This window comes from Cygnus atratus, chromosome 5 (assembly GCF_013377495.2).
Source record: "Cygnus atratus isolate AKBS03 ecotype Queensland, Australia chromosome 5, CAtr_DNAZoo_HiC_assembly, whole genome shotgun sequence".
In the NCBI taxonomy this organism is placed as follows: Eukaryota; Metazoa; Chordata; class Aves; order Anseriformes; family Anatidae; genus Cygnus; species Cygnus atratus.
Genome location: NC_066366.1, coordinates 12,806,788 through 12,828,984, shown reverse-complemented (window position 1 = coordinate 12,828,984; position 22,197 = coordinate 12,806,788). Strand labels below are relative to the sequence as shown.

General features: G+C 53.9%; 1 protein-coding gene across 2 annotated transcripts; it reads right to left on the bottom strand.

Annotated features, from left to right (window-relative positions):
- Window positions 1-70: 70 nt before the first annotated feature.
- TP53I11 (tumor protein p53 inducible protein 11) lies at window positions 71-21,559 on the bottom strand. Of its 2 annotated transcripts, XM_035550119.2 has the most exons (8): window positions 21,432-21,536; window positions 13,242-13,415; window positions 7,498-7,901; window positions 6,607-6,665; window positions 6,075-6,123; window positions 5,546-5,642; window positions 4,515-4,616; window positions 71-3,448 (listed from the first exon to the last, which is right to left on the bottom strand). In XM_035550119.2, exons 3-8 carry the CDS (start codon window positions 7,624-7,626, stop codon window positions 3,315-3,317), a joined length of 570 nt encoding a protein of 189 aa, XP_035406012.1. In that variant the 5' UTR covers window positions 7,627-7,901; window positions 13,242-13,415; window positions 21,432-21,536; the 3' UTR covers window positions 71-3,314. The 2 variants fall into 2 exon arrangements, with proteins under 2 accessions (XP_035406012.1, XP_035406009.1); XM_035550116.2 differs by lacking the exon at window positions 13,242-13,415 and having other exon boundaries at window positions 21,432-21,559.
- Between the last annotated feature and the right edge of the window lie 638 nt (window positions 21,560-22,197).

Sequence of the window (22,197 nt, the reverse complement as noted above, 5' to 3'; positions counted from 1 at the left end):
CACTCTCTGCACGGTTTTTGTGTGCGTTTCTTAAAAAAAAAATAAAAGAAATAAAAGAAAGCTATTGTGACAGTGAAGTGAAACGGCTTTAATTTTCACTATTTGTTTGGTGTTGAGTACAGTCACTTTCTTACTAAAGGAGAAAGAATAAATTCAGGTACAGCAGCCAAAATGAGGTATAAACTGACGTGTCCCCTTCTCCCCTTCCCCCCAAGTAAAAACTGTTGACCAGAAAGAATTGGCCGGCTTAGGACAGACAGACAGACAGCCTCTCTTTTCTCACCAGGTCCAGTTTGCCAGATGTTGGTTAGGCGTAAATAAGGCGATGCAGAGAGTTATGTGAATGCGAGCTTTCTTCACCCTCAGAAGCGAGGGCTCCAGGAATGCCAGGCTAGGGTCGCTCTCCGGCAGGAGCAGGGTCAGCCTCAGTCCTGCCTGTGCCTGCTCAGAGCACGGCCCTTTGGAGAGCACGACCTGCAGCCGTGCACAGCGTGACACAACGGCAAGCAGGTAATGCAGTGCAAACTGTCTCCCGTGGGAGATGACAGCAGTCCAAAGCCTTCTGCACACGTGAACAGGTGAGGAAACTGAGGCCTGTGGAGATGGAGTTCGCTCAGCAGAAGGGCCTGAAGCGCTGCCTCAGGCTTTTGATCCCAAATTATGTGCTCAACTGCCACCTGCAGCCACAGTCCCGAAATTGGACACATCCCCTCAGGGACACATTTCAGTACAAAAGGTTCAGCATCCTCCTCCCTCCTCTCCCCAGCTCACATCAGAGTGAAGACAAACAACCACAGTTGGTTTCTGACAGTGCTGCAGACAGACATCAAATGGCAAAACGAGAAGTGGCTTGCTGCTTTAAGTTCTGCAGACAGCTGCTAAGCAGGGAACCGAAGAGGAATCTGACCTCACTTGATTTAAAGCTTCATGGGAAAGCTTTCATTGCCCACCCCCACCTGATTTAACCATCAAGAAGTCTTAAGAGAACTGTGTGCTGACTCATTTCTTTCACCTGCTGGATGGCATTTTAAGGTACCCTATTCAGGCAGTCCTCTCCACAGACCCAAAGTCATGGCTTAACTAAGACCCTAGGTCCTGCAGCCAACATGGGTGGGAGAGGACAGCGTTAAGGTGGCCCTCCATCTCCTGTTAAGATTGCTTTTGGTTTGGTCAGTTTTACTCGGCTTTCCCACCCCCAACCCTCCGATCAGTCTGTGTATACATTCATGTGACCCCCCAAAACACAAAGAATCAAGCTTCACTTACCTATACCAACACTTAGAGCTGCAGGGCTGCACTGAAGCCATGCGCCGCCCATGCAGACGGTGTGCAGGGTGAGAGCAACAGCCACAGCCTGCCACGTTCCAGCTCCCACACGCAGCACCCTTTGGTCTCATTTGTGATATTCTGTGGGCTGCACATCATTTCCTGCCTCACAGGGAAGAGGTTTCCCTCCCAGAGCCCACCTCCTCCACCTAAACAGGAAGGCTCCGCTTAAATATAAATTTCAGTTGCTCGCTATTGTATCTTGGACATGTTGAAAGCAGCTTGGCAGGAATACGTTGGGAAGCTCCAGCATTTAGTCTGCTGTTGGATGTTGCCTCTGCGGTGGATTTATTTCATTGGAGAAATACTTACAGTTGCAGACTGAACCAGTCTCCTGGTCCCACTACTTCTGACCTGACACACATTTTGCATGGGCAGTAGGTGCACTGCACACAGTGTCCCAAGTTGATGCAGCTGCTTCTAAACGCCAAAAACACTAACACACCATACAGTAACTACCCACTAGCTTCTTCTAACTATACTAAGGTATTAAACAGCAAACAGCCATGGATCCCAGTCTCACCAGTGGTTTGAGGTCTGTTGGTCACACAAGCACTTCTGTTTGTGGAGGCAGCTTTCTACCAGGATTTTGGGACATCAGCTCTACTCCAGGGCATGCTTTGATCCCACCAACAGTAGCACTTGAATAAGACGTCCATATCCTGTACACAGCCCTTCTGCCTTTAGGCCCATAGAGAAAAATGCAGCCTCCAGCTGTGGACAGGGATAATCCGCATGGACAGCACTAGGAAAATAGGCAGCCATTGCTGCTAAGCCCCGTAGGTGTTGGAGAAACTGGCCACTGACTAGTACAGCACGCACATCCTGCCTTGATTGAGCTAGAGGACAAAGCCTTCGTATGTCCCCTCACGCCTTGCTGTTCTTCATCCCAGTTAAGTAGTGTCCTAAGCCTTGTCATGCTATGAACTTTGGTCCTTTAGTCCCAAACCCAGAGATGCCACGATGCCCACATTGTAGCAGAGCTGGAACACGGTCTCTTGCAGCAGGACTCCTCTCGCTGGAGGCTGCAGCCTAACCCGAGCAGCCGCACTGATGCTCACTCTGCTCTCACTACTGCAAACCACAGCAGTCTCCACCCCCCTATTCCACTAGTGTCAGGCCCTCTGCCTCACACCTACCCCTGCCGTGACCATCAGTAGGGCTGCGGTTATAGGAAATGTTCTGGGGTGAAGGGGACAGGAGCCCAGCTTAGAAACGTCACAGAACGTCCCAAGCAAAGGGATGTCTTTGTGCTCAGCAGGCTTTTCCCAATAGCCTCCTTGACCTCTCACATACTGTAGTTCAAGCTGCACCACTGTTCCCAGTGCTGTCCCTTCAAAGGGAACAAACCAGGAGTTTTCGCTGTCTCTCCTGCCGAGATTTGCACAGCACCCACTGAAAAAATAAAGCCGGCGTGGCACCTCTGGCAGCAAGGAAAACACAGCTGTTTGCAAATTCAGAGAGCACTGAGCTACAGCCAGCTCCCGGCCAGGTGAACAGCAAGTGCGTGCTAAAGGGGACGCAGGCTGTACACACTAGGACACCCTCCAACAGGCAGGTGCAACACTTACCGGGGGAGTAGCCAAGTCCTTCACTGGTTGCCTTAACTCCCTGTCTCCTCAGGGATTGTTTCTTGTTTTGTGCTTTTTTTCCAATGGTTTCAGAGCCTGTGATCCCATCAGCCAGTTCCCCTGGGAAACCGGCTCTTTTCCCTGAGGCTGCCAGGCCTGTACACCTCCCTGAGCCTTCCTCGCGCTCCTCGCTTGCCTCCCGCAGAGGGGCTGGTAGGGGGGGGACCCGCACGACGCTGCTCTCCCCAAATTTTCACCTGGCTCTGCCACCAGCATCGGGTTACACACTGATTCATGCCGGTAAGTGGAAAAGGAAACCATTTAAGAACAAAAAGGGACTAACAGAAAAAAGTTATAATTATAAATGCAAAATTACCGACACCCCCCCCCCCCTTCCCATGCCAAAAAGCCCAGGAATTAGACTTTCTTGGGACGGCGTCCAACTTGGTAATAGTAATAAATGCTGATGAGGACGAAGAGGACTCGGCTGACCAGGAGGAGCACAGCACCCGTGGCTATCCGGCTACTCTCAACCAGGGAAACCGTGGTAACTGGAGGAGAAGGAGGGAGATAAGGCAGAGGTTGGTGATGAAAAACAAACGGATCTGAGCAGCACAGAGCTGTTTTCTGCTGCCCTCTAATGTAGCTTTTTGGAGGGACCCGCTGAGCCTTGTGAATGCAAAAGCTTTCACTGCAGGCCCACCAGTCTCACACTCAGCAAACCTGCAACACTGGCTCTTACACAGCTTGATCTGACAGCTTTAAAATTAGGCACAGGCCTGTGGGCCACAGCGCTCCCGTTTATAGAAACACTTCCCTAAAGGCAATTCTGCCTTCAGGTAGCCAGCCTGAAACATGAACTCGAGCAGATGTGAGTTTCCCATTTGCTCAGGTCTTCATTGTGGAATCTGCACGTTGCTTTGTGGTTTAACCACCCCAGTGCTGATAAATATTTGTCAAACGTAGGAGCACGAATAAAACATGTATAGTCCACTCACACTACCTGTTTTCTGAGCAGCTCCCTTTTTGGTTAATAATACAAGTTACCTTAGAACACAGTGAGTGAACAGCCAATACACACATACACAAAAAACCAAAAACCTTCATAGTTAAATACAGACATGCCCCCTAGAAATCAGCTGAACTATTATTCTATCTTTTGGCACGACTGAAGGGCCCCCCTTTTAACGTAATTTACTACAGCCTTCTCTTGTTAGCCCCAGAATCTAGGCAGTCTGCTCCAGGAGGTGACTTGTGCTGCCTACAAAGGCAGCATATTTTAGGGAGGCATATTTTAGGGAGGAAAACAGATGAATTGGCAGAGGGATATGTCCTGGGCACCCTGCAGTGAGCAGCCCAAGGCAGAGGCTATCCCACGGGGAAGGAAAAGGGAGAGCAGCTGGCTGGGAAAGTGTGCCCAGAGCCAGGTTCTCTCTGACAGTCCAGCAGGGCCAGGGAGCCCTCTGTAACACTGATGGGTCTCAGCACGGGGACATCTGGAGCTGGGGTGCCACCACAGATGTGCCAGCTGCACACATTCCCTCCTCCCCACCCTGAGCGCGGGCACACAGCACGCCCCCTGTCCCGTGCTTGCTCCTGCCCAGCCCAGCTACTCACCCAGGAACTGCACAGCGAAGTAGCACGCCTCCGTCAGCAGGGTCCAGCGGATGATGACTTTTTCAGCCGTGTACAGGGCGTTCCACATGATGAGCGAGATGCCTGGGGAGGGACAGCAGCACAGCTGCCCTGATGGAAGGCGAGGACCACTAGGAAGGGGCAGCCCACCCGCCTGCCTGCCCCCCAGGTGAAGCATTTTGGCCCCCACGGGGGGATGCGGAGGGAAACAGCGCAGCCAGAAGCTGCGCTCTCCCCTTGCCTGGTGCGGCTGCTGCATTTCCAGCCGTCCCCACGAGATGCTGCTGCAGCCTGCGGGAAGCAGCCAGCCACCAGCCCGCCAGTCCAAAGGCGCCCCACCCAGGCTGCCTGCCCTCAAGCCCAGCCACCCCTCCAAAAACACTCCCTGCAAGCACCCGCCTGTCCTTTTGCAGTGTGCCAGCGTGAGACCAGGCTGGGTGGGCACCCAGCAGACGCATTCCCTCGTGGCCTGGGAGCAGCAGTGGCTGCAGCACAGGGTGCAGAGCTAAGCAACCCTCTGTGTTTTCATTCCTCCACTCGTTTTCTTTCCCAGAGGGTTTCTCCAGGCTCCCCTCAAGCCCCTCACCCTCTCCTCTGGCCCAGTCTCTTGTGCCATACAAGAGGCTCTCCCAGGCACCACAGTCGCAGGATGCTGTCACCTGCCCCTTCTCTGCTCCTGCTCCCATGAGGACAGCCTGATCCCAGCTACTGCCCAGACCCCCTCACCCCATTTCCTGGCCCATCTGCAATCCCCCTCTGCTGGGGTACTTGCAGCTACTCCCCCAGGTATTCAGTGTGCACAGCACTTCTTACCATATGTGCGGGGAGCCTGAGACCTTGCTAGGAAAAAGCAACAGAGGCTGAGCTTTACAAGAGACCCGTAAACAAATAATTCCTTTGGAAACAGCAGCTGTTTCCAAAGACGCAGAATTTGTCTGCTCCTGCACTTTTGGCCTCTCGCCCCATTGCTCTACAGGGCAGCATCACACCCCAGATAGTGGCCCAGCACTCACTGAGGAGGGCTCCTCCATAGAGCCGGATGGGAGTCTTGCTGCTCGCCGATTCCTCGTTGAAGACGGTGTCGTAGAGCTGGTCAGGGAAAGCGAGGGCCTGGCGGAGGCATGGGAGAGACTCAGCAGCACTTTCCCAGAGCCATCAAAACGTGCTGTCTCAGGCAGGGGAAAGTGGTGCTCTGACATTTAGACATGATGTGACCAGAACCATCGGCCAGGAAATTGGGAATTAAGGAGGCGCGAGAAACATCAGTGTGTCAGCTGCTGGCTTCAAGGCCGGCTTCTGTGACCGAGGCTGCCGTGCTGTGTGTGGTTTATGAACCTGCTAATGAAAACAGACTCTGGCAATGGGAACAAACGGCCAAGGACGCTGCTGGCAAGTCCGTTACAGAGATGCAGAGAGGGCAAAGGCCTCTCACAAGAAAGCAGCGGCAGTTGTTGAAGGCAGAGGAGGGGGGAATGAACAGCCAAGGAGCCACGCTGTGGCATCCAGGAGCTGGTGGTGCCCAGGACTGCAGCCCTCACTTACCATAATGGCCACCCCAGAAAACATGACGGCGGAGACCAGCTGCCAGACCCTGCACAGGAGGGAAAACAGAGGGCCCAGAGTGAGCATGGGGGTGAGCCTGGGGGTGAGCCTGTCGCCCCTGCTTCACAATGCATTCCCAGCTGTCCGCATGGTTATTAGCCTTTGTCCTCCCTCCTCACCCAAATGAGGAAGCCTTGGGTCTTCTGCATGAAGACGTGGCTCCCCAGACACTGCTAGCTTGAGCCTCACTACCACTACAGAGCTGAACCCCCCTCACCCAAGCAGAGGAGAGAACCGGCCCTGCAAAGAGGACAGAGAGCTTCTCTGTGGTTCCCAGCACCTGCCAAGGGACTGGAGCTCATGGCCCTCAGGCTGGTTTATGAGGTAAGAAAACAGAGCCAGGATGTTCCTGCAGCCCTGAGAAGCCCCTGCATGGAACAGTGAGGCTGGTATCAGGGACAGAGCTGGTGTCAGGGACAATGTGGCCAACAGCCCTCTGATGGCCCTGCTCTGAGGTGGCCTCATGTCTTACCTGAGCCCCAAGGGTTCCCGGACAGCAAACTTGATTTCATTTCCCAGGACTTGGCTAATCTGAAATTCAAGCAAAAGGCACAAGGTGACTGAGCAGACCCTTCCCCAGCCTTTAGGCCACATACCTCAGACCAGACAACACGTATCTTAACCCCACGTAGCAGTTTATCTTTAAGACGGCTGAAAAGACGATGAGGACAAGGAATTTCAGCACGGGGTGGAGTAAGCAAGCTCCATGTCGGCTCCCCTGTAAGCAAACATCCTGCCAGCGAGCTCTCCAGGGGGCACTCAGGACAGGGCTCTTGAGGGACGTGTCCTTGTTCTCCAGCGCTGGTATTTTGCTGAAACAGACTGCGTGCCTTTGTTTGCAATTCGGGCCTCTTCAGAGGGGTGCTGCCGTGCCTCTTTAATCGCTGCCCCAGTTTCCAGGGCACGGTGCTGGAATATGGTGAGCTTTGAGCTGGTACCACCAGCTCTGAGCTAGCTAATGGGTGTCTCGACAATAACATTTCACCAGTGGATTAAAGCAACTTAAAGGCAGAGCGCGCTGCGTTACTATGAGAAGTGGTTTCAGGCGGCTTTTGTGCCTCCACCAGGCTGCACGGCCCGTCTCTGCTAAAGGGCAGCATTAATCTTGTCACGACAGCCCTTGCATGAGCCTGGTGGAGCTGGGAGCTCTGGTTTTGCCAGAGAGGCTGCAGAAGGTAAACGCTGGAAAAAAAATTAACTAGGTTTTATCCAGGGGCCTGCCACGTGCTGAGGTTTGCCAGCAGGCGACATTTCACAGGTTTATTGGCCATCCTCCCACAGCAGTGGCCTCCTCGCTGCGGGACAGCAGCACGGAGGACCCCGCGGTGGGATGGGGAACCCCTCCCTGCCCAGCACCCCTCACCTTGGAGCGATGGACCTCACCATCGTCGTCCTCGCCGCCGACCCCCAGGATCTTGCGCGTCTTCAGCCTGCTCACCAGGTCGGTCTGGCTGTGCTTCTTCATCAGCGGCGGCGGCTGCTTGGCCGCCATGGCAGCGCGCAGGCCTCTGCCCCGCCGGCGGGACAGCTGAGGGGAGAGGCCGCAGGAAGCGCTTCACATGAAACCTCGCAGGGTACAGAACATCGAAAGTTTTTTAAAAGCACGGAAATCTTGCTGCTACGCCGGCAGACAGCTCCTCATAGCCCTGGCGCGGGAGAATCGGCCCGCTCTAGGGCAGGGTGCTGAGGGCCGGCCGCAGGCGGCCCATCGCGAGCTGTGGGGAAGCTGTCCTGGTCCGAGAGCAACGCACCAGCCGTCACCGTGACCTGCCAGAGGGGGAACAAAACCAAATCATCAGCAGCGTGGGGACAGAGGCACCGAAATGCTCCCTTGCCCCACACCCTTCACCCTGGCTTTTGCCATCAGCCCTGCGAAAGGGGCAGGGGAACGGTGCGAGCGCCAGCTTTCCACCCATCGGCGTGTCTCATGTATGTGCCTCCGTGCTGAGCGCAGCCCCGAGCTTCACCAGAAGGTGCTCTAAGTGGGTTTGACCTACAAACCACGCTGCAGCCCATCCCAGCGTGAGGCAGTGTCCATGGCCCATTAGGAGCGTGGTACCTCTTTGCTGCTTCCTAGACTAGCGCAATTAAGCATCGTTAAACACTTCCCAGACAAGAGGAACTGAAGACAAAAAGCAGAGCATCATTTAATGACTTTTCCTTGCCATACATCACACCCTTCGGTTGCCATTTCAGGCAAAATGCCACGCAGATCTCAGATGTTCGTTTGTCTTTCCCCCCCAGACGCTGCAGCCCCTGCGCTGAGCCAGAACACACCAGCCCTACAGCTACAAGAAACCAGAGGCAAGATCCTCCTTGACAACATGTTGCTTCCTGAGAAACAGGAGATGACAGCAAACAGAGTACAAATACTGGGAATACTAAGAAAAGAACAAGATAGAGGTAGCTGACAGAAGCTAAGGTGGAAAAGACAACTTTCCTGTACGTGTAGAGGTGTCAGGAGTCCCTGAAAAATCACTCTATATCATTATCCAGTCATAAAACCCTGGAAACTCTCGGTCCACAAAGTCCTTCCTCCCAATTTGTCTTCCTTTCATCTCGGCTCAACTGAACACAAAAACATTTTTTTCCTATTCGCTACTTCACCCCCCAAGAGACCCATAAAAAAGCCCCCCCCCCCCCCGGGCACCAGACACAGCTCATCTGGTCCAAACTAGTCCAGGGCTCAAGCACAGGCAATCCCACAGGCAATCGCCCCCAGCTGCACTTTCCCATGGCTGTCCCAAGAGGACAGAATTTATGCTCGTGTCTAAAGAGTTCACGAGTCTCCGGGGAGTAATGAAATGAGAGGTGTCAGTTATTTTGGCATCACGCACACAAGCCTTCTCCCGCTGCCTTGCGAAGGGTTTGCATCTCCCAGGAAAACTTTCCCATTTTTGTCCGCGCGAGCAGCCAGTCACTTCGGCAGGCTCCCGGAGCACGCCAACATAAATCTTTCTGTGATGCAAATCTAAGAGGACTCGCTGTGACAATGCAACGACTGAATCCAATGCTCAAACATTTACTAAGACCCTTTCGGATAGGGAAAACAGAAAAAAGACATCTTCAGATCTAGAGCTTCCTGAGGGCATGAAGTAAAGGAAGGTGGTAGGGCTTAAAGGGAGGACTCGCAGGCTGAGAGAGATAAATGGCTCTGTGATTACAAAGGCAGTTTTGCAGTTCTGAGTACAGGCAAACAGATCAAAATTTGGCTTCATCAACTGTGTTTGCCAGTTGCCTTCGGGGCATGACTTGGTAGAAATTCATCCACATCATTATTAACACTGCTCTCCCGTTAAGAATTTCCACTGATTTGTGGTAAACCAGCGGCCAGGAACTGGGACAGGATAAGCCAGCTAGAAACACCAATAAAATAATCACTGAAGGCCATTCTGCTACATAAAAACCACGCTCCCACTGTGCTAAGCACAGCTATGGCACGGCCCTGCAGCCAATCCCACGTCTCATTATCCCCATCTTCCAGGGAAAGAGCCAGTCTAATGAGTACTGAATATTAATGAATAACGAGCTAACAAATGCATTAGCACTAATTCGATGACATTCGGATAGAAGATGCTGAGCATTTGAAAGCGTTATACTTACATTAATGTATCCTGACACACTGAGAATTTGGAGGATGTTTTCTATTAGCCTGTGCATTTTCAAAAGGGAACCTCCACCTCCTCCTGTCGTGATTTTCTCCTCAATCCTCCTTCTGAGCATCCCAGTGGCTGCATACATTAATCACTGCATAGAGGAAATTCCTCTGCCCCCCCTCAGTGACCGGCAATGCCCATGTGAAGCTGAAAGATTTTTTTATTATTATTATTATTTAAATTTCAACATCCCTTTTCTTCACAGGCTTCTTTCGGCATCTGTCCCCTTGCATACTGTACTCAGTTGTGACAGCTACTGCTTAGTGGTGCAAAGAAACCTCACCGGTGCCACGCTAAAGATAGCTCCATCTCTCCCCACCTCCACAGCTCTTCCCCCAGCATCTCTGCTTCCCTCCCAGCGAGAGGAGAGGAGAAGGAGAGGATGTTTGACGATGCTTCAGCGGCGAGAGCTGCATGCCCATCGAGGGAGGTCTGGCGACAAGCAAGGTGCAGCGACGGAACGAGCAGCCCCTGTTCCTACAGCTCCGGGATGCCGCTGCTGAGCAGCTGAGAGAGGTGTCCTGCTGCTCGTGGGGGCACCACAAAGCTCGCTCCAGGGGTCTGAGGACACTCCCAGTCTGCCAGCAGAGTAAGTGATAATAAAAATGAACTGGAGTTGAACCAGGATGACGAGTAAAAAGATTAGTACATTTACCCTGGCCGTAAGTTTGGTCTGCTCTGCCACGTTGAGGCCGGGTAGAAGACTTGCTCTCCTGCCAAGCTCTGGTTTCAGAGTTCCCAAGTCAACACGCCAGAGGCAACCCAAGGCCTTGAGCCCACCTTCATTTGTTGATGTTGACCAAGAAGTTATTACACTCCTGCGGTGGACGTAGGCTCTTTCCAGCGGCCTGATGGGGAACCTGCCATGCCCAAGCACCTTTCATGAAGCACAGGTCAAGAGACACCGGTAAATACGGAGATGCAGCACTGCCCCTGTACAATACCACACGTCACCACTGAGCTCTGCAAGCCCTGGGTGCTCTTCACCCAACCTGAAGAGGCAAACACTGCTACAGGCATTTCACAGGTGTGGGAACTGAGCCACGAGAGTAAAACCATGCCTTCTTGTGTCAGGGGAAGAGAGAGATGGCAGCAGAAGTGCTAAATGGTCTCCCTGCCAGCAGCTCCCACAGAAGAGCCGGCAGGCTGGCCAGGACAGATCCTGCCCCGCTCCCTCTCATCGCAACAGACAGCCCTTCAGCGGCTCCACTGTGCCGGCTTGCGGGGGGAAGATTGAGGCAACCATGCCGTATGGAGCAGCTTTTCATCCCTGATGCCACAGGAGCAGCCACAGTGGCCAAGGCACCCAGCAAGAGAGCACAGATGTTTACATCCTAATTACTGCAATTTTGGAACAGATGTCTCCAAACAAGAGGCTGTGCGAGCAAGAGATCCATCTTTAGGGATAGCAGACAGCTCCTTTCCCCCATGCTGAGCTGTGCCTGCTGCCCCACCGCCCAGCAGAAAGCAAGACCCAGGGCAGAAGGCCCCAGGAGAGGTTTCCAGGCACCTACGTGGCCAGAGACGGAGAGAAAGTCTGGGCTCAAGCACAGGGGCAGGGCAAAGAAGAGAGGCAGCGGGTGCACAGGTCAGAGCAGTCGTGCAAGAGCAAGACCAGTCAGAAAGGGAAAGAGCTGCCTGACAGAAAGCAATATGTGCAAAGTCCTCTCTTTCCTCTTCTTTTCCAAGAGGCTCATTACCAAAGTGTCTTGGTGCCTCACGATCTCGCCTCACTGCAGCCCTGCACCCTAGGGACAGATGGCATCCCCGCTTTGGAAACACCAGGAGATTGAAGACAGGATCCAAAGAGGTACTTGTTACTTTGGCTCTTGCAAACCTTTGACTTGCCTCATCAAGCGGGATCTAAGACACCTTCCCTACACACACACATACAAAAGCTCAGCATGCCCACTTTTAAGTGCAGAAAATCTCTCAGTTAGAAAGATCTGACACTTGAGGACTCTGAAATCCTAAGGGACAAGATAAATCCCGTGTCTAACCCAAAACACACACCCGAGAGCCACAAGGCACCTTTACGGATCCTATCCGAACAACCTCCTAAAAGTTTCCCTGGGATATCCATAGTGGAGCAGACCCCCGAGCCAGCTCCTATCCCAGGTAACTACCAAGGTACAGCCATCCCACGCTGTATTTCTGCAGCTGCACGTCCCAAGCCCACGGTGCGTGAGCCAGCTCTTTGCCTAGATTTCTCTCCAGAGCTGGGATTCGGATGATGAAGACCTCTCTGCCACCAGCCAGCTGAGGCAGAGCATCCCTCTCCCCACCTCCCAGTGGATATCCTCCCTGCCAGCTGCGGCACACGGCTTTGCTACCAACATCTTCAAACAGTAACAGGATCGTTTGCATTTTTTTGCTGGGAGGAATGCACAGCAACCCTGGCCCAGGATGAGGAGTGGAAGTTCACCAGCCTAGCAAAAAGAAACTCCCCAAACCAATTCTGCAGGTCAGGAAGCTTCAGGGAGCTACGGGGAATGAAACCTGATCTAGCCAAAATAATCGGATGCTCAGGCAGTAGAAACAATTAGCATTCAGCCACCATGGCAGTACGACGTGACTGCTGCTCCTGCCCAGCCTGGCACAGTCCGTACGCCCACGCGACAGGGATACTGCAGATTTCTCACCTGCCCGGTACATGGAACCCCTCTCCCACACGAAAACTTGCCCTTTAAGTCCAGAAGTCCCTCTGCAATGCCAGCAGGAACCGTCTCTTGCCAGAAGTTCATCCCCCGGCTCTGCCACAGCCCTTCTGCTTCCTTAAGCAGCTCCAGCAGGCACAGGCCAAAAGGCACGTTCGTCCTGCGGTGCCTCCAGACTATCTCTTGCAGAGAAGCCAGAGGAAACCTCAAAGCCCAAACCACCTGCAAACCACGCAGAGACACCTCAGACACACATACCCAGGGCTAACCCCAGCTAATCCTTAGCTGAAGGGGGATTTTGCAGAGACAACAGGGGGCTGCCTGCACCTGGGTAATGCCCGTCTGTGTAAGGAGTGGGGAAGGAGAAACGTGGGATCTCAGACACGCGCTCCCTTGGCAAATGGATGGGACAGGGGCTGAGAGAAGAATAAAAGGCTGATGAGGCTCTGGTAAGGCTGGGCAGTATGGAGACAGAAACATCCTATCCCAAGGAGCACCACGAACCGAGGCCAAGCCGCAGTCTGGGGGCTGCATCTCAGCTCCAGGACCTCACTGCCCACAGGTTTCCAATTTCCCCTCGCAGAGAGAACAGGAAAGTTTCTTTCCATGTCACGGGAAGTGTTACACAGCAATCAAAAGCTGCAAAGTGCTCGGTTTCCCCAGCAGAAGACAGAAAAGCTCTGTTGCTCTATTAGTGTCTCAGACAGGAGCTATAATTAAACCCAGCAGCCACGGTCCTGCTAACTACCACCTGCAGCAACACGCCAACGGCGAGCAAGAGCAGCTGGGCTCACCTCGGACAAGAAATGCTGTCCTGCAGCCAGCAGCAGCTTGCCGGGCCGTCTGACACATCCAGCACGCTCGGCCAGGCACGCCTGGTGCATTTACTCCTCTGCAGGTAACTCAGACAACTTGGGCATCATCAGCTGAACATCCCGAGCACTCGAGTTCAGCAGGACACAAGGGAGCTGGGAGGATGTGGAAGGAAATAAAACGTGTCAGGAACAGGCGCTGTTTTCCTTTAAGAGCATTCAAAGACAAAAAATCATCTTTGATTTCCCAGCTGCCTTAGACAGGTGTTTGTGGGAGACAGTCCCAGCAGCTTAGCGGGCCATCTGTCCTGCAGATGATTTCTACAGGGAAACATTAGAAGCAGAAATAAAAATTATATATACACACAAAATGAAGAAAAAAAAAAGCACCAGTAAAAAAAAAAAATCATCCCCCCACAAAGCAAATCCAGCCTCAAATCCTCAACAATTGTCTTTCGTGCACTCCCCAGGAAGCCAATGCCCTTTCCTCCCAACCACCCTACAGCTCTGCCCCTTTCCAGAACTCAAAAGCAAATAATAAAAAAATTACCATCAGGAAGATTTGGTGCCCTCCGCCACATGCGAGGGCAACATCTCTCTGTGCGTCATCACCAAGGACTGTAATTGCAAAGCCATTCTTGATGGAGTCTCCCTCAACAGACGACGAACTGCATCTACACCAACATTACTTCTACATCTGCAGTCCAGTAGCTTACCCCACACAATGTAATAACCGCAATTTAGAGGCTACGAAAATGGCCACAAACATATGAAATGGAAGATGAAATCAATACAGCTGTACCACTCCTGCACCCTAAAAGCAGACTTCCGACCTGTGTTGCACGTGGATTTGCAGCCCCGGTCCGAGAATGGCTGTTTCAGAGCACCCCAGCACCAGCAGGTTTTTATTCTGTTCTTTAGAAAAGGGCTTCTCTTCTGCCACCCTCTGCCATGATACAACCAGATGTGCAGTCAAGGCACACACAAGCAGGGGAAAAACGGGCAGACAAATAAATTTGCACTAAGCAGGGAGATCGCCTTTTGGTCCGATCAGGTCGTTTCCTGAGCCCCACACACGTAGACCCTCTCAGGACTCAAGTTTCCCATTGAGCAAGCAATCAAATTTGCTTCTACAACGCAGAAGTCCTGTAAGTCAGGCCTGATGGGAGGTGGCCTTGGTGACCATCAGTGAACAGCTGAGTTCTCACCAACCCTATGTTTTAGGGCATCTCATACTACACGTTCACATCCCATGTCCTGTTAAACCACATTGCTGCACAGGAGGCAGATGTCAGCTTTCATCCCTCGGCCCCAGCCACCCCGCGCACCGCTCGGAGCCCTCACCTGCAGCTTGGGACCACATTTTCACTTCCTCCCTAAGCAATTTGCCAACGTTAAGCCCTGCTCGTCTGCACACAATTGCAACTTCAGGTTTATCGCTCCCTCGTGGCTCCTCAGACTCCAAATAAGCACAGACAGACTCGGGGAGTTGCTTAGCAAAAAAGCAACGGGGACGGCCTCCCAGTACAACACACACTTGAGCTACTTGGTAGCCTACCCCCGAGTGGCAAAAATCTCCCTCTGACACCTTGCTGGTTTCTATAGCAACAGGTTAATGCTAAAAATGTTAGATGCAGAACTCCCCGTATTGGGCAAACGGGAGATAGGACCGATTTAGAAGCGGGAAACTTCTGAATAGCCGGCTACGTGGGAAAAGAGCAACCGCAGGCGTCGCTAACTCACAAGTCAGCACTTGCTGGCCCTCCATGCAACCCCGACTCAATCATTTGACCCCTCTCTCCTCCATTTTCCCATTTTTCCTGGAAAAACAAAGCCACCACCCAAGCTCTTCAAGGATACTGCCCTTGCACGTGCCAGTGGCTCTCTGGAGACCCTCCTGGCAGAGTAAACCCGTTTGCAGAAGACCAAAGCAGCCACAGCTCAGGGCAGCGCCACAGAAGGAGGACAAGTAGGGCAGCCCCAACAAACCCAGAGTCTTTCCCCACAAATGCTGTTTCACCCCCCAGCAAGCGGCTCATACAAGCCTGACTTTGCTTTTACTTGCTAAGTCAGGGGAAATCACCCTGTGCATGCACGCGTGTGTGTGTACGTGCACGCGTTTGTTTATGCATGAGCTGTCAGCCCCCAAATTGTGCACAGATCAACAAGACTCTGAATTCCCCGACTGTGAAGTGTGTGACATTTAATCTCAACCTTCCTTTCAGATTTCATAATGTGCATTATCAGCAGTGGGTATTCAGTACACAAGTGCCCTTTAGAAAGCTTTCATCGGAAAAAGGAAACAATATAAAGAACCTGCAGACTGAAAAAGAGACAATGCCTCTGATGCGAGAGGGGTTCTCCAGCTTCCACAAAAGGCCAGCATATGTGTGCTGCGAGGATCACGACAAGATGGTTTGTCCCTAACACAGAATAAAAACGTTTCACAAGTGAAGAGAGTGGGGCTGGGAAGCATGAAATCTATCAGGAACCTATGGTTCTCTTCACCTCCCTATTTTTGGCTATCTGGGAAACAGGCAGGGGGAGCCATCCCCCAGAGGTGCCTATTTTAGGATGGGCTGCATCAGCTTCTGGAAAGGCTTATTCCACAGGCTTCGAGTTAGACAAGGGGTTTCATTGCTTTTAGATGTATGGGCGAGGCAAATTCCTGATCCTAGCGTTCAACTTTTCAGTACAGCAAACACTACATCACTTCTGCACATCTCATAACAGAGTCACGCTCTGGGATTACGAAAACCCGACGACAACCTCCCTGCTGCCGGGCATGGAGAAGCTACATCCTCAGTAACCCGCTCTCATTAGTCACAGCCACGGAGGATGCACATCGGCAACCACAGGAAATGCAGCACTGCCACATCTCTCCTGTTATCGTGGCTGGTTCAAGGACCTTCCCTTATTTCTACAATTTTAAGTCTCAGACACGTGGATCCAACAAGCCCCAGTAATATCAGCATCATCCATCAGCTTGTGTACGCGTGGATGTGTGTACGCACACTTACCGCTTTCCCGGTGTATCTATCAGCAAGCACATAACACAGCCTCCTGCTCACGGCACAGAAGTGTCATGTTTTAGTCAACACTTTCCCATTACCTTACCCGAAATGCCACTCACACGCAGCAGTGGCTCTGGGGACGGCAGGCCGGTCTCTCCTCCCCCATGCTCTTTGCAAGTGCTGATGAAAGGCACTCGCTTTGCCCGGAAATGTGGAGCAGGGAATAAATTGGCTGGAGATGAGCTCAACTGCTTTACTAATTCCCCATACACCGACCCTAAATCCAAGCTACTTGTCCGGAGAGCTGAAGGGCACACATCGACACGGCTCGCGGAAGGGGCTTGTTGAACCCACGGTGTGCAGCACCTGGGCTGATGCCAGCAGACAAGGCAGGAACACGCTCACACACCGCAATGAGCAAATGCTTGCGCTGGGCACAAGGGGAGGAGGAGGAGAGGGTGCATTACAGGTGTCTGCTCTTCACAAGCGTGCGTTCTCAGTCACCACGAAAACGACCTGGGAAGGAGCGCACAGATGGTCCGAGTTCTTCAGTCCCATCAGGTATAGCCTTTGGCTCCTGGCAGACTCCTGCCTGCTGTGAAGCAAAGTTTGGGTGCTCTTTATTGCTGCTAAGCGGCTTCTACAGCAACTCCTTTCTCAAACACAAAGAAAACGTAGCTGTTTTCGCATGTCAGATGCCGGGTTGTGAAAACCCAACACCACCTAGCTCCGCTGGCCTCAGCGCTGCTGTTTTGTAGTTGCTTCTCCCCTTTGCAGGAGGCAGCTCGTGTTTCTGTCTCTCTGGAACATAACCCTGAATTAAGTGCCAGGCAGCTAAAATTAAGTGTTCGATAACAGGATTCAGAGGGACTTAAAAATGATGAGCCTTTAAAATACCTAGTTTCCTAAGTGAATAGCCTGCTTCCTGAGGCTCCTTTACTGCCAATGATACCGAGTGCCATTTCTACGAGCACACCCCTGCCTTGCAGCTCCATGCAGCGAGGCAGAGAGGCCAGGAGGGCTGGACTCAAGGCATCTTCTTGGCCACGATGAACATGGGCTAGGTAGCACTGGCTGAGCTCGGGAAAGCTGCCGGCTCTTTGTCACAGCAATCTGCATCGACAACGGGTCCAGATGTGAGCCCAGAAGGAGACTGCAGCATCTAACAAGGGCCGGAGGATCTGGGGGCTCAGCAGGGGGATTCCTGAAATAACATCTGTCAGCTGGAAAAGCTGCTCAAGTCTTTCCACGACCACGAAACACCGAAGGCCAGGGGTTTGTACTTCACTCGTGAGATGGCACCAGCACAAAAGAGCACTTCTGCTGCCATCATGGGTTACTGAATGAATTCGTACTCAGACAAAAACACTGGCTGAGTCACCCACAGAGTTTCCTGAAGATTTGTGGGTTTTCTCTGTGGGTCTCTTGTTCGGCTGCTGACATGGCCTCAGGCTGTTTACTTTCTCAACCCGGGCAGGATACAGCTAAAAATGACACGGCTGCAAGCCTTTGTGTAGTGCTCTGCCTGCACCTGCTTTCCTCCAGGCCCCAGGCCCTGCAATTTAAGTGCTGCCTGATTTTAATAAGAAAAGCAGGGATTTCTCTCCTGCAGGCAGCAGCGGGGACTCTCACTGATCTCCCTCAGAACACAGAATCCCTTCAGACCAACAGTCGGGCTGCCGGTGGCCAGTGTGACCTGGTACTCCAGCGCACACATCTCCGGCAACATCGACTCGTGCTGCTAATGCCACTCCCCAGGGGACCAGGCCACTGAATCACTGCTTGATTTATTCCTAACTGCTTTTCTCCCCACGCTCAGTGCCTTCGACGACCTTAAATCAAATCCCTAACAACAACTTCGAGGAAGCCCAGCAGCCAGGAGCCAGCTACCAGTCCTTCTGCCCAGGCTTCTGAGCCTATTGGGCCAAATCCAGGAAAGGAGCACAGGGCTTGCCACCATCAGAGGCAGCCTCTCACCTTCAGCGCTAAACCCCGCTAGCAATCATTTAGATTGCTTCCTCCTTTTGGCAACAGATCTCTGCTCCTTCAAACCCTGCAACCACTGGCTGTCAGGGTGAATCTGGATCAGAGCTTCCTTACAGGCTCTGTTTGTGTTGGGTCCCTGGTTTCGCCCTGCAGAAGGAGCTGGGTAAAGCACTGCGCACAAACCAAGGTCGGGTAGAGATTATTCAGGTATAGCCTGGGCAAAGATTTCCCCATCAAAACCAATGCCCAAACATGCTAAAGAAACTCCAGCTCTGCATACGTAGGACTAGGGAGACGCCTGCGGATGTATCTACCAGGAGCACACAAGCACTGTGCAGGACAAGAGCGAGAAAGGTACGCACCTCGTGAAACCTGGAGGGAAAGTTTGCTGCAGGGTTAACCCCTGGGAGCAGGGGCTGTGGGGCAGCACAGACTCCAGTGGGGTCACCCAGCAAGGCCCCACACAGCTCTTAAGCCTCCTGCTCCCCATCTGTCAGGCAGGGGAAGCCGCACCAACCAGCGCCACAGATGGGCAGTGAAAGGCACCGAGATGCATTAACCCTTGCAGATGGCAGAGCTTCACAGACAGAAGAAACTGAAGAAGGCCAGCAGGTCATCTGTCATTTCCCTTTGTGTTTTAACTCCAAAGCTGTCTTCAGCTGTAGCTGGATCTGTCTTTGTGAACATCTTTTAGCATCTTGAGCAATAACCCTTCAAACACAGAGCAAACTCACGTAAACCTGTGATCTCCAGGACAGAACCAAAACCACATTTTCCAAGAGAAGGGAGAAAGCGACGGCAATGGGGAGCACCTGGTCACCTCTTACACCTCGGTTTTGCTGGTCTGGAGAAAGACCCGATGTATTTGGGGGCCAACACTGGGTCTTTTTCTCCCATGACTTTTTTTTTTTGCACTCCTACGTCAAAAACACAAAACCCAGAAGATCTTTCTATAAATAACGTCCCAATAGTGCCGAGGTCACCAAGCCATTCCCCCGGCACGTGGCCAAAATCACAACATAAACAATCCTCAACCTCTTTCTGCTGCACGTGTGCCTTTTTTTATTATTTTTTTTTTTCCCTGCGACGTGGAAGGCTTGAAAACAAAAAAAACGTAGCAGCAGGAAGACACAGCCCCCCACACCCGGTCCCACTGGGCTCGTCTCATTTGTGCCAGCTCCGCAGGGCGCCCGGCTCCAGCCAGGACAGCCCGGTGCTGCGAGCGCCCATCCTGCCCGCCGCAGAGCGAGATGCTCTGTGTTGTGACAGCATTTTGAGCAGTTCTCATTAAAAGTTTGGGTGCTGAGTGGCTGAGGCATCAAGCACACACGTGGCAAGGAGCAGACCACTATCCGGGCAGCTCCAAGGAAAATGGGTGGAATGGTCCCTCCCAGGCACATCCCCTACTGTTAACTCCAACCTTCAGAGAGCTGCAGGACAAGCAACCACCAGCTGAGGATGTACTCTGGGCATTTTGCACACTGTAGCGCGCAACGCTCATTGAGAATAGAGAAACATCTCCCTTTGGATCAGGCCCCAGCCTCCAGCAGCTCCAAATGGACAGAAGACCCCAGGCAGAGCATCTCTCTGGTTTATTCTCCCACAGATCTATGGCTCCTCCAATCCCACCCAACGCGTGTCTCTGGAGATGGTCTTCTGCCCACTCTCCTCTGCAATAAATCCTCGCTACAGGTCCACGAGCAGGAGGGATAAGTTTGAGATTTTGAGTTTGAGACTACGTGGCAGACGCCATCTCTTCAGCCTCCTGGCTGGGACAAGCCACCCAAGCAGAGAAGCTCCCTTTGCCTCGCTCTGCACAAGGCACAGAACAAGGAAGGACACATCCAAAAGCAAACAAATCCCACTTCTCCCAGCTGCCACCAGCACTGAGCCCCCCTGCTGAGGGCACCAGGACACCTTCATGGCTTCCCCCACAAACCACCCTGGGCTCACAAGGTGTATTTATGCATCCCAGCTGGGAATGGTTATGGCCAGCTGAGGAACCTCCACGCCCAGTCTGAGGATCTTGTTTGGTTTTGGTTTTCACCAAGACCTAAGACAATTTCCTCCCAGAGGAAAAGCTCCCCTGTCTAAAGGGTAACTGCTATTTATTTAAGCGAACACTTTCCTCATCCGCGGGCCCTGAACGTCATTACTCAGCAGACTTTGCTTTAGCGCAGATAGAGTTACCGAGCAAGTTATTTATTCTAAGTCCAGAATAGCCAGTGCTCTTGCATGCTCTGTAATTTCTCATGGCTCAGCTGTACCGGTGGTAGCCCTAATGTCAACAAGGCTTTGGTCGCTGCTGGCGTTTTTACCTCACAGCCTGTGCAGACAGAGATGGATCAAACGGTACCCATTTAACCACCAGCAGCTTGGGTTTGGCTGGCCCCGGCCCCTGGGCAGCTGCCCGAGGACTCCAGCTGCAAGGACTGGGCACTGCATTAAGGTGCTGCTTCTTTCTCAGCCCCGTTTGCTGAGTCGGGGTAGAAGTCACCTGGAGAGCCCGATAGCTGCTGGGGGACAGCCAGGCCCACAGGTGGCACAGGCAGTGCCAGACAGGGACACAGAGCCCGCTGAGAGCTGGCTCACCCCACCTTCCCCTCCTGCCACAGGGAGCTCTGCCCCATCTCACCTCCCTTCACCCCCAGCTCCGTCCTGCAGCATGGCCCTCGCCCTGTCCCTCTCCCTCCATCCCTGGCATCCCACAGGAACCCATCGAGGCCAACATCCCAACCCACACACAGGGCTTGGGTCGCAGCCCCCCCACCCGGGCACCTGAGGCACCCATTTGGGGACCGCGGTCCTCCCACCACTTCACCAGCGAGCAAAAAAGGACAGACACTGCCTGGGAAAATGCGACGGGGGACCCCAGCCTTTGAGCGGTGTGGGGAGGCAGCCGTCACCAAACAGCGTGCGTGTCCCCTCGCTGGCCCCACAGCCCCTCGCTGGACCCCCAGCCACTGTCCCCCCCTGCATCCCAGCTACCCCACCGCCTCCGCTCCACCCTCACCCCCACCAGGGCTGAGATGCCCCCACCACCAGGGCGGCTCCCTCCTCCTCCTCCTCCAGCCCCTCTCGGGACCCTCCGCTCCCCACGCCCCCCACCCGGGGCTCTGCGGGGAGCCCCCCACGCCCCCTCCCCGTCACCTCCCGCCGTCCCCGCACTCACCGGCCCGGCGGGGGGGCCCTGCGCGGCTGCCCCATGGGCGGAGCGCTGCGGGGCACCCAGGCGAAGCGCAGCGGCCGGCGCCGCGCAGCCCCGCACACTGAGCCCGGCCCCCGCCGCGGCGCCGCTTTACCGCGCCCGCCCGCCCGCCCGCCCCGCCTGACGGGGCGGCCCCGGCCCCGCCCGCGGCACCGCCGCCGCCACCCCCCTGCTGCCTCCACCGCCACCGCCGGCCGCCCCGTCGGGGGAACAAAGGGCGAGGGGCCGGGGGAGGCCCCGAGGGCACAAGGGGGGAGCCCCCCGCGTCCCCTTGTCCCCCACAAAGGGGGGTCCGGGGGTGTCTTGTCGCCGCTGTGTCGCGGCCCGCTGGCAAGGCAGGGAAGGGGAGACCCCCGTAATGGGGAAAAAAAGGCGAAGAAACGTGGCACAGGGGCTCTGCCAGCGCCTTTCCAGGCGCCGGGAAGAGCCTGGCTCGCAGGGCTGAAGCCTCTCCGCTCCCCGCCGGCCTCCCCAGAGCGCAGAGGGAGGCTGGCATCGCGAGCTGCCCCCACAGGGGCAGCCGGGGCCTCGCTGGCATTCTCCGGCTTCAGTTGTCTCAGACCAGGAGATGAGGTTGTCATGTGTGAGGATGGTGAAGCAGCGGGCAGTGGGCACGCACACGTCAGGGCAATTAGGGCACCATGGTGGCGGCGGGCAGCTCCGGCACTGCCCCGGTGCTTCAGCTCTGTTCTCCCCGTGAGGATCCTGGTGCGAGTGCTTGACCCGGCTC

Coding starts and splice junctions, on each gene's coding strand:
- TP53I11 (XM_035550116.2), bottom strand. CDS start 7,626: ATGGCGGCCAAGCAGCCGCCGCCGCTGATGAAGAAGCACAGCCAGACC. Junction 6,124..6,606: donor CGGGAACCCTTGGGGCTCAG/GTAAGACATGAG, acceptor CCTCCTGTGCAG/GGTCTGGCAGCTGGTCTCCG. Junction 3,449..4,514: donor CTTCGCTGTGCAGTTCCTGG/GTGAGTAGCTGG, acceptor CTTCTCCTCCAG/TTACCACGGTTTCCCTGGTT.